Raw genomic sequence first — 14,972 nt, forward strand, 5'->3', positions numbered from 1 at the left:
CACAATTGTATTTTGTCTATTTTGTAAATGTGGATATAGATTTTTCTTATTATACCTGCATATCCCTGTAATATTTTTTTTTTTTTTTTTTGGATTATGGTGTTTGATCACTAGGGGGAGTGTTGCTAAGGGAGGAGAAAACTGGCAGTCTCACATCTGGCTCATCATTAGGATGTTCTAGCAGTCTTTTAAGCCCAGTTGGAGGCTGTATGATTAATAATACCTCGTCCCAATTATACAGATATTATACTTGTCTTCCTTTGGCTGGAGATGGTAGATATCTTATGTGTTTGCCATGCAAATGTGGGCTTTGTGAATGCTAATTTCCAAACCAGTCAGACATTGACAGGCAGAAAACTGCACAATGGGTTGACAAGCATGCAGAGGTTCAGGGATGTGTGAAAGAGAGGTTGAGTGAAAGCAGGGAAAAAGAACCTAAGACGTTTGTAGTTAATCAAGAGCAGTAGTTGGCAGAGAAGCAGTTTATTAATGCAGGTCTAGGGCAAATATCCTGGAAGGGAGGGCTGTTTCAAAGACTTAAGCAAGCAATGAAAAGAAGCAGAGTTTTTGCTGACTTCATGAAAAGCAAGGTGGAACTAAAAAGCCGAGATCATGCCATAAGCTAAACAAGCTGCATTCTCTGTCTGCCACATTCCCCAAATGGGTCTGCACCTGTTTGCACATGGGGAGCCTGAGCTCACTGTTACATCACCGTGGCTAGGGATCCTGTCGTCTTGGCTTTTCTCACTGGCAGTAGAAATAGGAAATTCGAAGGTGTTCTCTAAACCAGACAAAACTGAATGTTCACATTTCAAGGGAATGATTTTTGGTAACACAAAAGGGGAGCAGCAAAGATTCCAGATATGATTTTATTGCCTTATCATTATAGTAGAAGTGATGAGAATGAGTACTAAAAAAATGTATTTGGAGGATCTCCAATAACCAGGTAGACAAATTGCCAATAATAAGCCCTTTTTGGTTTTCATTACAAAGTTCTAGTTAAGATTTGCTAAATTTTCTTTGATAGCAGGTACTTTCAGCTCAAGGCTTGCTATGCAAAAGGGAGAAGAAAGATGCTATAGGCTAAAATGAATTGTCCAAAATATTTTTCCACTTCATGAAGAACAACACAGATGGATCACATCTGCTCTGAGGGACATTCTATCCATCTTTGCATTCTGCCCACCTTACTTTTACAAATGGCTTTTAATTTATATAACAATATTTTGGGCGGTATCTCAGTATCACTGTACACTTCCATACTCAAATGTACTTTTAGTAAACTCCCTGTACTCCAAAATATTGTGGTAGATTTAATGCACCTGCAGATGTAGCTTACAGGTATGTCTACATCTACACACCTGTTCATGTAAACTGTCTTTCACTGAATCAAAGATGGAAGGTTTCCAAAATGTCCTGGGTGAAAAGGGGAGCTTTCAGAACTCCATCTCTAACACAAATATGAAGACATTTGACTTTTACCAAGATGGCAGTAAAGATAAAGAATGAAGCTTCTGCTTGACTAAAGACAAAACATGAAGCTTTAATGATCAAGAGCACATGCAATCAATCAATCAATCAATCAATCACACATCATTCACTTTCCAGCCACTAGTTGCAGCTCAATTAGCCTCAGGAGAGCACCATGAGAAGAAACAAGTTGACCACGAGACCATCATCAAGTGTGCCCTGAACACAAAGACTGGTATGAGGAAGACAGACGATAGCAACACACGTGTTCATTGTGGATGCCGAGATCAACAAGCATCAGATCAAATAAGCTGTGAAGAAGCTGTGACATTGATGTTGCATTGTCAATACTCAGATCAGATACGACCGAGAGAAGACAGCATATATGTGACTGGCTCATGAGTATGATGCATTAGAATTTGCCAACAAAATGGAATTATCCAGCCGGCTAATTCTAAATAAGCCTTTTCACCATAAAAATGTAGACATTTGGTCTGTTCCCAATCTTCCCAAATATTTTGCTTTTCCTGTGTGAGAATGAAAAATTTAATTTAAATGGATTTTGATGCGTGAAATGAGTACTATCATCCCATCAATCTAACTTCATTTCAAGATAAAGCAAATAATTTGTTACAGAATGTACCTAAATTTTTGCTGAATTTGTTTAAACTTTCTCAGGTTGGACATGTTTAAAGACGATTCCTTAGTATTCGAGCAAAGAAAAGAATTAAAATGTTCTGGAAATCATTTATGTTGACATTCAAATCTGTATGGGTCTCCCTCCTTTCTGTTGATACCCCGATTGGATGATTCACCTGGTGGTGGGTCTGTTCCCAGCTGCACTTGGTGTGTCATTGTAGACTCTATACACCTGTCTTTGCTGTCCACAGAACACTGTAACTGACATGACTGCTACAACAGTGTTGTTGTATTAGTGATGTGACTATTAGAACCTCCTGCTGACACTCAAGTGCAACCATTCTTGTTTTTAGTTTCAGAAATATGAGACGTATTCCCTAGCACAGCATACCTAACCTAACACATATAAGTTATGACACTCACAGTTATTTTTTTTAATTTCAGAAGAATCTTATGTGAGTTAATTCATGAATTCTAGCCAGAACCTATTATTTTTTATTATTCAGTTATGAACCAATATCACTCCCAAAATAATTAACTGAAGAACGATATAGCACATTTTGTGTTATTTGTTGCTAATTATTATAAGATTTATTGTCATCAATTGCAGACCTACATGGAACCCAAGAAAAAAAAGCCTGAATATCTAAGTTCTATAATCAATACATGGATTTCTATGTGATAAAGTTGTCTCAGCTTTGTAAATCCTACAACATTATGCTATTAAGCGTTATTGCAAATGACATGTACTCATCTCTGTCACAGTAATACAGTAATCCAAAATTATATATTTTGGATAATACAGGCATATCATTTACAAATATGTCCTTTGTAATTTTTAATAGCTCCTGGTAGAGGAGGATCCTTTATTGGTACATAACTGTGAAAAAATGGGGGCATGGAATCTATGGAAAAGCTAAATTCTTTTAGAAAAATGAGTAAGAGAATAAAAGAAGATAAACGATACTTGGGAGAGACCTGGAAAGAAAGAAACAGGGCAAATTGAGACGATTCACTGTCCTAATGCCACAGCTGGAACACTGTGGGGTGAAATAGCTACTGAAAGGTTAGATGCTTGGATACTGCAGACTATTCACTCTGGAAATCCTCTAGTCTTCTCCCAAGAATCGCGGAAAGAATGTACCAAAAGCTGAATTATCAAATGTTGACTATCTCTATGTAAAAGGCTATTTACCGAGTATTTAGTCAGCTAGTCAGCAAATTAGTTCAGGCCAAGACAAACTGTTGCGAAAATTCGCACAATGATTAGGAAAAAGCGGAAAGATCACACTTTGCCTGCAGATCTCATTTGTGTGCACTGAGTGTGAACAAATTTCAAACCATTCCAGAAGTGGTAGAAGCGGTTGGCTATCAACACTTACTGCGAGGACAATCTGGAGGGAACTATGAGCCACCTCCACGTACTGGTACTCCAGAAAACACCCTGAGACCGTGATGTAGCGATGGTCCTCTGGGGCCCAGTCTGGGGCAGGTGTCACTGACGTCACCTTACAGCCTAGTCCATTCTCCATCCACCACGAGCGGTGCATTGAAATATTAAAAGTCAGGATAAGGTCCGTTTCCTGCAAGAAGGCAATTTATGAGGATGAGGATTATAAAATAAAGGTCAGTAAGCTTCTTGAGGATTGAAATGCTCTGGCTTTACTGTTAAGAAATCGGGGTTCTTCCCTTCCCCATAATTCATAGGCAGCAAAGAAGCATTTCAGATAATTACACACCTTATAATAATAATATAAAGCTATTTTGTTGGAAAAATTCAAGTGATTTCCATTCACTGTAATGCTAAAGAGTTTTTATCATTTAGCTGTGTAGATAATAAAAGAGAATGCATCAAATCATATTGCCAAGTTTATGATTTTGTAAATTTTCTATACTTTCCTCTTCCTATAAATATTATTTTTTTCTCCCTTGGATTATTTACTTCCTACACATTTTAATGTTAATACTGCATTTCAACTCAGCAACATTTAGCATGGAGTTATGGTTAATACTAGAATTATGAGACTTTTACATAGTAAAACATATTTTTTCTCCTTCCTATTACTTTGATCCTATTAACTTCTGTGAATTTCATCAAAACAATTTTTAGGCTTTATTTTTTTATTGAATTAAATTACATTATCACAATAAATACACTTACAAAGGAAAATGAAAACATATTCCCATACGAAAAATAAAAGGGCATATCTTTGAGGAAATATAGCTGTAGAACCTAAATGTTAGTGAGAGTGAAGACCAGAGTAAGTGTTCCACGCAGCGCCACTCTGGCCTGGCAGGCATCAAAAGCAGCGCACTGTTTCCTTACACACACTCACCAGCAACTTAGGAAGTGGATCTTAACTCACAAAGGCAGCTGCCAGCTATTTGCTTGAAACCCCTCTGTTGAACTAACTCTCTAAATACGCTTGCTTGATTTTGTATTTTAGGTTCTACCTATCACTACCCCTTCTTAATCCTTTCCTTCAGGATAAGCCCATTTTTACTCTTCATAAAAACTGACATTTTTCTGGAGTTAATATCGACTTATTCACATTCCTAAAAATACAAATGATCACGAAGGGTTCAGAAGATTTCAGCAGACAGACACAAACGCCTTGTTGATGAGTAAGGGATGAGACGTGAGACGGGGTACACACCCACAGCTGGAGTAAAATTCCTCCCGTACACAAAGGCACGCATTTCTACACGTACTTATCCTATCCAGCAACACTTGGGAAACACCTCTGAAGTCAGTGGAAACTGCCAGCCCGGGCTGCAAGCAGCCTCCCCTCCCTCGCAGCCCTTCATCGGCTTCATGGCCCCCGGGCTTCGCCTTCCGGCTTTGGCCATTCCAGGACACACATCCAGCCCTTGCCTCCCAGGGCTGTCTGTCGTGAGAACATTTTTTAAAAGCTTTCCAGGACGAATTCCCTTCACATCGTATTGGACATTAAACCAATTAGTGGTCAGAGAAACAGCGGAGACACTGGGTGATGCTGAGGGAAGCACGTGGCAGTGTGAGGCCGGGAAGAGGATCAGGTTGGGATGAACAGCTCTGTGGTGAACAGGTCCTTGCACTGGGGAAGGATTGAATCTTTTAATAATTATATAGGGTTTTTTTTTTTTTTTTTACTGGAAAGGCAGATTTACAGCTTAAGGAAAGACAGAGAGAAACCGTCTATCTGCTGGTTCACCCCTCAAACAGCCACAACAGCTGGAACCGGGCCTGGAATGTGGAGCTTCATCCAGGTTTCCCACTGGATGCAGGGGCCCAAGCGCATGCGTCAACGTCCATTGCTTCCCTAGGTCTCACGCAGGGGGCCGGATCAGAAGTGAAGCCTCTAGGACTCCAGATGGGGCCCGTAGGGGATGCTGACACTGCTGGCAAAAGCTTAACTTTTTTTTCTCCTTCCTATTAATTTGACCCTATTAATTCCTGTGCATTTCATCATTATATGATGTCTCTATGGAAATCAACAATTCTTCAGATGAAGTTTAAAGATAACTTTTCTTCAGAAAGCTTGGAATCACAAATACCAATATACGGCTATGAATAGCACATCAGCAAATCTTGTCTTTCAGGTAGAAACTGGCTGGCTGAAGGGAACACAAGAAAGAAATTCTATTACCCAACAAGTCAAGAGGAAAGATGAATCCTAAGAGAGAAATTGGAATTAGTGGCAGATTGAACTATTTAATTCTCAGTAATACTTAAGGACACAAGAAAATAGCTAACAACTACCATCACTCCAAAGTCAGTTGATAAATTGACTAAGTAGATACTGCACAAAAAAATGTCTTAAATTACCGTTTATGACTTCGAGGCACTCCTTTATATTGGAAATGAAAGTGTTGAGTTGAAATGGCTAGGGAATTGAGAGATTTGAAAAAGAATTTCCTTGGAGCCATCTGCTAAGTTTCATCATCTGAATGGTGCTGGTTGGATGATGATGTACCTGTGATTTTTCTTCTCAAGTCTATCAAAGTAGCTTCATAGTATCCATTGTATCTTGGGAGTCCCATCAACTGTTTGACTCGGACATAACAAATGACAAAGTATAGCCTCTAGTTGGAGCTAAGTACCACACAAAAATGCAAGTAGTGCTAGTGTTAGGAAGGCGACTGGATTTAGAATGAACTTATGGGTCAAACTTAGGTCAAACAAGGTAGCCTAGCAGCTTAAGTCCTTGTCTTGCATTCCTGAGATCCCATATAGGCGCCAGTTCTAATCCCAGAAGCCCCTCTTCACATCCAACTCCCTGCTTGTGGCCTGAGAAAGCAGTCGAGGATGACCCAAAGCCCTGGGCCCTGTGCCTAAGTGGGAGACTCGGAAGAAGCTCCAGGCTCCTGGCTTTGGATCAGCTCAGCTCCAGCCATTGAGGCCAGTTGCAGAGTGAATCAACAGATGGAAGATCTTCCTCTCTGTCTCTCCTCCTCTCTATATATCTGGCTTTGCAATAAAAATTAAATAAATCTCAACAAAAAGAATGAACACATAAGTGATGAATATAAAGTAATGATATTTGTGGAAAATGATGGGTCATCCAGAAAGAGAAAATTAACTTTGAAATATTCAAAATATCAAAATAAAGATATGAATTAGAACAAGCATGGGATTTTTTTTTCATGCTTTCAAAGTAGACCAATTGGTCAGGGAATGGTTGGATCTGCACTCCACATCTTCCCAGGGTTTGAGAAAGGAAGTGCATGTAGGAAAAATATGCCAGCAAAATTGTGTAACTGCAATTTAGATACATTTTTACTAAACAGTTATAGACTCATTAATAATATGTAGTAGTAATATATATATGTATCTTCATATTATATTTTGATTCCATTTTGTTTTTGAGGCTTCTTCATATCAAAGTGAAAGAGTAAAACTTGATTGGCAGTTTGCTATGTGCTATTGCACTGATCAGTTGGTATCTTTCACATATGATGACTGGCCAATGTCTTCCAAATGCTCCATCTGTAAGGACTTATTAGATTTTGCTCGGGGACCTTCAGTCTTTACAAGTTACTTGGCCACACAGCACTGTCAGTCTGCACTAAGGAGCTGGTGGTTTGTTACATAGCATGCAATTTTAACTTAACACTTATGTATCCAGAAACTTAGCTAATGCCTATCTGTGCTTCAGGAGGCTTTCCCATCTGGAAGCCTCCTATGTGAACTAAAGGAAGGGCCTAGGTCTATTGGCTTGCTGATCAAACTATACACTTTATTCTAACTCTTGTTCTCCAGCTCAAATCTGGAGTTGAATTCCAGGACTTGACATTCACAGTTCACACGTCTAATTGGCACATCAGGATCCTCGTTGGCATATTCACATATTTTGGATTTTTCTTATTCTTCTTAACTAGTTCACTTGCTAACCCTCCAGCCATCTCCTGTCTTCTCATTTTTGTCCATCATGCTTATACTCTCGATTTATTATGTTTTATTCTTTAATATCACTTTGATGGTGTTTTATGATCAATTATAAATCAATGTAATTTTCAGTGAGCTATCACTATATGGAAAATATCCATATTATGTATACAATGATTCAAAAAAGTTGTGAATAAGGAATTTAAATAAGCATATAATAGTCAAAACTTTTTGAAGTCCATCCACACAAGTGGTTGCCAAAAAGGCTATGAAAAAATGCTTGAATTAAAAAAAATGCACCAAGGTAAGTTATCTTTTAGTTCTTTTTTTCCATGAGTTTTCTGAAGTTCTTTCAGACTCCCATTATTATCTTTTTGTAGACATTTATTAAAAGTTTCTATGTATGTATATGTAGTGCTTTAACTACAAAATGTATATTTAAGTTTGTAAAGCAGAAAGCAGATGATACAATGTTCTTTTAAATGCAACAGATTCCTAAGTAAGATCTATTCTACTCATAATCAAGGTTATTTAATTCTTGTACTTTTAGAATTTTCAAATAAAATTATGACATTAGACACAAATATGCTTTTTAAAATATTCATTTTAACTTAAAAGGCATATTTATAGATATAAGGAGAGACAACAAGAGGAGAGAGAAAGAGAGAGAAAAAGAGACAGAGAGAGAGAATCTCCCAAATGACTGCAATGGCTGAGCTCAGCCATTTGTAACCCAGGAGCCAGGAGCTTCTTCTGGGTTTTCCACTTGAGTGCCGGGTTCCAAGGACTTGAGCAATTCTCTGCTTCTTTCCTAATCATAGCAGGGTTGTGAATGGGAAGTGGAGCAGCTGGGGCCACAATCAGAACTCATTTGGGGATGCTCTTGCTAGCAGGTAGAGGGTTAGCTGGTTGAGCCATTGTGCTAGTCCAGACACACTGTGCTTTAAAGCAGAAAATAAAATAAAAACCCCCAAACAAAATATTTTATATTCTAGATGTATTCATAGACAAAATGCAAAGTGGGTTCAGAATTGTAAGATGCTTAATGTTTTACATCTAAAAAACCTTTTATTATTCTGATCAGTATAATGACAAAAACAACAATCCTCACACTGGTATTTATAGTTATTTGTTTTCGGAAGTTTTCAAAGTTCAGATTAAAGGGTCCCATTATTGGTTGTGCAATTTTCCAAAATGAAAAGGTCTGCTGTGTTACATGAAAACTGTTATTAGCTCAAAAACTTGTCTCTGACAGGGTCTTTATTTTCTCAGGTCAATGCTATTCGGCTAATTGCTTAACAAACAAACATTTGATTTTAAAGTTGACAAGTAAATGAGAAAATGATTTCAGTAATATTCAGAATTTCAATAAAAACCCAACATTTGCTTTCAGAGTTTTTGGCAGTTGAAGAACAGCATACGTTTATGTTTTTATGAAAGTATGCTTGGAGCCTGTACTCCCAGGTTTAAAGGTAAAGGATAAGAATGCAAAATTTTGTTACAATTTGAAATATGAAGTACTCTCTTAAATTTCTGAACTTTTCTATTACATTTTTCTTCTTTTGAAATAGTTTGGAAGGTTGTATTTGAAACAGAGTCATCTTAAAAATGAGCTCTTATTTGCAATGAACATATACTGGATGAGTTAACAATATTGTAAAATATTTTACTCTATCTCATGATCAGTATTGGCAGACATGCAGACACTAATTCATAGAAAACTGTGAAATATTCTTAAAAGTTGTAATAATTTGTGGCTATTTTCCTGCTGGTGAATTTATTATTCAAACTCTCGGTATTTTTTCTGTTAATACAGGCATGGATCTATGAAAAACTGCTTCCATATATACAAACCCCAAAAGCTAATGGTATCTTGGCAACATGAAAATCAATGAAAGCAAGTCATATTTTTCAAAATGCAAGGAAAAAGAGCTGTGAAAGTATGGTTTTGAGAAGATAAGGAAACTGACAAATGCACTTTATCTAACAGGCTGAATGAATGGTGAATGTGTAGGACTACAGCCTAGGCTATAAGAAAGTTCATATTTACCAAATCCCAAACCTAAAGATGTGATTTATTTTGCTATATTATGAACGTAAAAGAAGTTAATGGACCATGAAATACATATTTGTGCACCTATGTTGTTCTAGAATTTTCAAGCTACCAACTATGGGTACTTCAGGATTTAACTAATTATGAATCTGAACTGATTTTGATACCATCACTGAGCTAACCCAGTTAACATGATTAATTTTTAGGTGAATTTAGTTCTTTTTTTAAGAACAAGATGGATTTGTTTAAAAATGTGTATGTGTGAGTACGACTGTGTGAGAGAAAGAGATTTTCCACATGATGATTAACTCTCCAATGCCTTTCCAATAACCAGGACTAAGCCAGGCAGCCGTCAGGAGGCAGGAACTCAATCCAGGTACCTGGGGGAATATTATTCGGCAGTTGGAGTACAAATGGAGGCAGCAATCTGATCCTGAGCACTCCCAAAAGGATGTGTGTGTCTCAAGCTGTGCCACAGTACACACCTTGCTATTATTTCAACTTATACTACAAATTATTAGTAATAAAAGATATTGTATTGGCTTACAAATGCTCCTTTAGAAAACCGAAAAAAATAGAGAGCCCAGAAATGAAGCTATGTATATAGTAAACAATATTTTTTTATTTTTGAGAAAACACTTTTTCTTCATTAATTCTCATAATAATGTAATTTTAATACAAAGAGAACAGATTCCATGTAATTCCTAGATGTTGTTCTAAGAATATAATACTTTCCTCCTTCCTTTCTTCTTTTCTTTTAAAAATTTTTAATTTAAATTATATTGAAAGGCTTAGGGCTCGATTTAATAAAGATTTCAACAAGCAAAAAGAAATCATTACTTATTCAAGAAAAGAGTTTAAGAAAGATTTATGCAAGCATGGGGAGCATTATGATCACTGCTCTAAAGCTAGATGAGGAAAGTTCAGTTACTTGGCTTTCTAAAACAAGGGGTTTCTAAAAGGAAATATGTTTCTTCCCATTGTGTGCAAAGAATTTAGTAAATGTTTTATATAAAGTATTTAAAATTCAGTGTTATATGTATTCATTATTTCTTGCTGTAAAACAGGTTTCTGATATCCACATTACAATAAGGGCTATTATTTCACTTTTTCTAAATCTTACTCTGGCTGCTCTTGTAGCCTACATAAATATTTAATGTTTTTTCACAAATGGCATTTACCTTCTACATTGTACACATTGTTGAAAAACTGCATTTTTTATGAAATACTCCTCAATATCTCCTTTTAACGTCTGCTTAACTCTATATTTGAATAAGTTGAGTTGCCCCTTCTAAAAAGACTTTCTTGATTAATTTGATTCATCATTTAACACCATGGAGTTATTCCTGGCACCTTCTATGCATGTCATTATTTAGTGCAGCAGGATTTTGTTCTGGGTAAAGGAATATGTTAGCCCAATATTATGTTCATGCATTCACTCTCCCTACACAAGACATGCATAATAACTCAGTTGGAGGAGATATTCTGCATCTAGGACACAAAGAGTTTTGTTTCCAGTTTATGCTTGTAATGTTCTGAAAGGGAAAGAAGGCATGAAGGAAGGAAGAAGGAAGGAAGAATGGGATAGAAAGAGAAGGTATGTGGGGAGGGAGAGAGTATGGGAGGAAGGAAGGAAGGAGGGAAGGAAGGCAGGAAGGGAAGAAGGTAGGAAGGGACAGAGGGAGGGAAGGCAGGCAAGAAAAGGAAGAGAGGGAGGAAGGGAAGGAGGGAGGAAGAGAGGGAGAGTAATGGAAAGCAAGAAAGGAAAGAAAGAAGGAAGGAAGGGGAATACGGAGGGAGGGATAGAAAGAAAGAACAGGAACTGCAAAGAAGGAATGGGGGACAATGAAAGAATTCGATAAGTATGATTACATGCTATGCTAGAGTTAATTGACACTGCAGGCTCAAAGTTGCAATTGTTTTTTATTTAACCTCTGAAGTTAAGACTTAGCAGCTAGGAGTGAGAACCATGTTTGGCAAATGAGTCTTTTCTCCTCTCTTTGCCACCCTGACTAGCAGATGCTAGAGGCAGGATTTTCTCAGCAGTTACAATAATGAAAGATCAACTTCTCACTGATTTTATATAGTTTTCAATGTACTGAAATCTCTTCAGGCAGCTCTTCCTGCTGTTTTCTCACTTTCCTGTTTGTTTCCTCCCCACAGGTAGCTTTTTCCATCTTGTGTGTGTTCCTTTCCTGTCTAAGCACTTTGAAAAGTGATCTGCATTCACGCTAGGGTTTAGGAAAAAAACCTATTACCAAAGATGTTACTGCCATTTGAGTGCTCACCTGAAGGCCACCATGTCATTAGTTTTTAAAGCACATTTATTTGGATTTTTTGCCAGCTTCAAGGCATGGAGGTGATGATGACGTTGAAGGCAGGAGAGATTTAAAGAGCCCTGAAATGTCCTCAGTAGTTGCCTAGAATGCTGACGGTCACCTCCTACCTAAATGTGGAGCCCTCCCCTGGCATTGCCACAGTCATTTTCCCTGAGACAAATTCTGATTCATGTTCCATGTTTTTGCTTGACTCCAATGGCTTTAACTTAGTAATAGCCTTGAATGAGGAGGTTACAGTCATTTTGATCTGTAGTTCAAAATGTTTCTAGGTTACAGTTGTTTTCAGGGATGCTAATAGAGTTTTATATACTTTAATTTGTTCATTTCATTTACTGGAAGAGAATACTTATTGGGAAAGTCACAAGGATGATAGCAAGATAGACATGAACAAAGTATTAATGTTTTTGAAGATGAACTTCATAGTCATTTTCAGTTACTAAGAATGCTGTAATTGAAGCTGAAATGAAATACTGATTTTGGTAAACATTTCTCTAAAAAAATCTCTATAAATCTTTTTAGGTAACAAGTATATCTTCTATTCTATTAGAATTTTGCAATGTGCTTTAAAAATTGGAGCTATGTGTACTGCAAAAAAAAGATAAACATTTTGTTTATTTCTTACATTCTCTAAACTATGTCAACGCATCAAGAAACTGGATTTCACACTAACATCTTGTCTGACTTTAGGCCTTTTCACTCTACTTCATTATTTCTTAGGAAAATCATCCTGGCTACTCCATTAGCCATAGCCACACCACCATGTTTTACAAGTTCTCTTTTAGAAAGATTTTTTGGAGTAAAGATCAGTGGGCTCAGAGCTCACGCAATTAATTTTTAAAATTTTCCAATACTCTTAAAACCCTACCCAGCAATTCAAAGTCCTTGACTTATCCTCTTACTATGCCAACTCCAACCTAAGTTTCTCTGTACACTGAATTTACTGTAGAGTTATATTTGTCATGTATTTGGACAAAGAGGCGTTTGCAGATATTTTAGCTGCAGGTTATTCTCTTGAGAGAACTTTTCTAAGTAGTAAGGTTTGTCTCTTGTTTTATACTGGCAAGTACAAAGATCAATACTGTTTAGAATTTGTGGAGACAAGTATAAATAAACCTCTACGTCTAAATAAAACACCTTTAAGTGTATGTACCTATCTCATTTGAATTGCTTCCAGGAAGCTCTTTTCAACTTTCGTAATTCATGAGGCCAAAAGGCTACTGATGGAAAAGCCACTGTTCAAAAGCAAATGTTAAAAAGGTGAAGAAAAGTTCTGAGCATCTACTTTAGGAAGAGAGGATACTCTCCCCAGAAGTCTAGGTGGAGTAGAAGTTACTGTCAAACAGGGCAGACAGGGTGGCTCATAGCCTAGTTCTCCCCCTTCACTGCCAGCATCCCATATGGGTGTGATTCAAATCATGGCTGCTCCACTTCCAATCCAGCTCCCTGCTTATGACCTGGGAAAGCAGCAGAGGATTGTTCAAGCCATTGAGCCCCTGCACCTATGCGGGAGGCCAAGAGGAGACTCCTTGTTCCTGGCTTTGGATCATCTCTGAACTCATTGTGGTGGCCATTTGGGGAGTCGAACAGTGGGTGGAAGACCTCTCTCTGTAAACATGATCTCAGTAATATAAATAGATTTTTAAAAACAAGGAGTTTTTGTTTAAGCTACATGTATAGTAAGACAAATAACTCTGTTGTAGTGGTACCAAGATGAGGATAGGGATGGGAAATGCACATGACAGATGGCGTTTAGTAATGAGGCGGATAGTGCTGCAGTATCAGTCACAACTAAATGGCTCTTAAATATTTCTTATGGGAGTTTGCAGGATTCAGGCCTTTTTAACTTTTTTTTGCTTATTTTGCCTACTCAAAGCCATCATTATCTGTCAACCTGTATTTCCCATTGATTGATGACTCCCTTCTTGAGAGTTTCAAAAGTTATTCGAGAAGTCTTAGAGACAAAAAGGATATTTTCACAATCTCCATAAAAATGATTGTTCATAGCTTTAAGAGGGACATTTGAATTTATATTACACACACACACATACACACTCTATGTGTGTGTACAACACACACACACACACATGAATTTGGAATTTGCACAGAGAAATATTTTGAGACATGATTTTAGGCTATAGGTTGATGGTGGATTTTGTTAGACTCTCTCTGGAAGGAAGAATAAAACAAACACCTATTTTCTTGCAGTGGACATGAGAAATTTTTGGTACCCACGTCTTTCATAGCTTAGGGATCTTTTAGAGTTCTTCAGTTTGACAAGGAGTTTCTATTTGAACCTGACTGCTGAATTAGCCGAATCCTGGTTTTTGAGACTTAAGCATCATAGTATGTGAGGAAACCTGAGAGAGTGTGGATTGAATGGTCCAGAAAAGAAAGGAATGAAAAAGATCGTCATACTAGTCCTCAAATATTCAGCGGTATTAAAAGTCCCAGAGATCAGGCTCATTCTTTACAGTTAACTCTAGGGAGTCAATTATTTCAGTGAAAGATTAAGCTGATGCAGTGTTTCTAGAAGACAAAGTAGATCAGCCCCCAGGGGTGAGTGTGGTGCTAAGTAAGGAATTCCTACAGCTCCAGTTTCAAGTACAGGTTACAGGGTCCTATAGCACTGAAGATCATGCTCAAAGACTTTCAAAGTGATTCTGTACCATAAAATGATAATAATAATAATAATAATAATAAATAAAAACAAAGTGATTCTGTGACTGGAGGAGCAGAGGGGGACTAAACATTATGGATTGTATGATTTCTGTTATGTAGGTTTATTCAGTATCACTTAGGAAAATGTAAGCTTCTCAGGGTATCAATCAAGCTCTTTCATACCAAATAGCTTAGAACATGACACTGTAATTTTAAGCTCATAAATAATTATTGATTACCAGTTAGAAATCTGCCTCCAATGACAACTACTCATTTTAGCCCTTAAGTATTGCATGTTGTTGTATTTGACAATGATTATCCGAAAATTTCAGCATTGGGCACAATTAAAATCTCCTTAGGATGTATCAATGTCACAGAAATACGCTAGTGAAAAAGAAAAAAAAAGTAGTTTTTAACCGATCAGTTATTGTTCACAGTGAGAACA

The 14,972-nt window shown here is 37.2% G+C and overlaps 1 protein-coding gene across 1 annotated transcript in view; it reads right to left on the reverse strand.

The window, feature by feature from the left end:
• NKAIN2 (sodium/potassium transporting ATPase interacting 2) overlaps nucleotides 1–14,972 on the reverse strand; it is a 986,696-nt gene that overhangs the window by 184,582 nt on the left and 787,142 nt on the right. Inside the window, exon 4 of the mRNA XM_004587217.4 lies at nucleotides 3,492–3,692. Coding sequence (XP_004587274.1) covers nucleotides 3,492–3,692 — 201 coding nt within the window. The remainder of the gene's footprint in view (nucleotides 1–3,491; nucleotides 3,693–14,972) is intronic.

Source organism: Ochotona princeps, chromosome 1, assembly GCF_030435755.1.
Source record: "Ochotona princeps isolate mOchPri1 chromosome 1, mOchPri1.hap1, whole genome shotgun sequence".
In the NCBI taxonomy this organism is placed as follows: Eukaryota; Metazoa; Chordata; class Mammalia; order Lagomorpha; family Ochotonidae; genus Ochotona; species Ochotona princeps.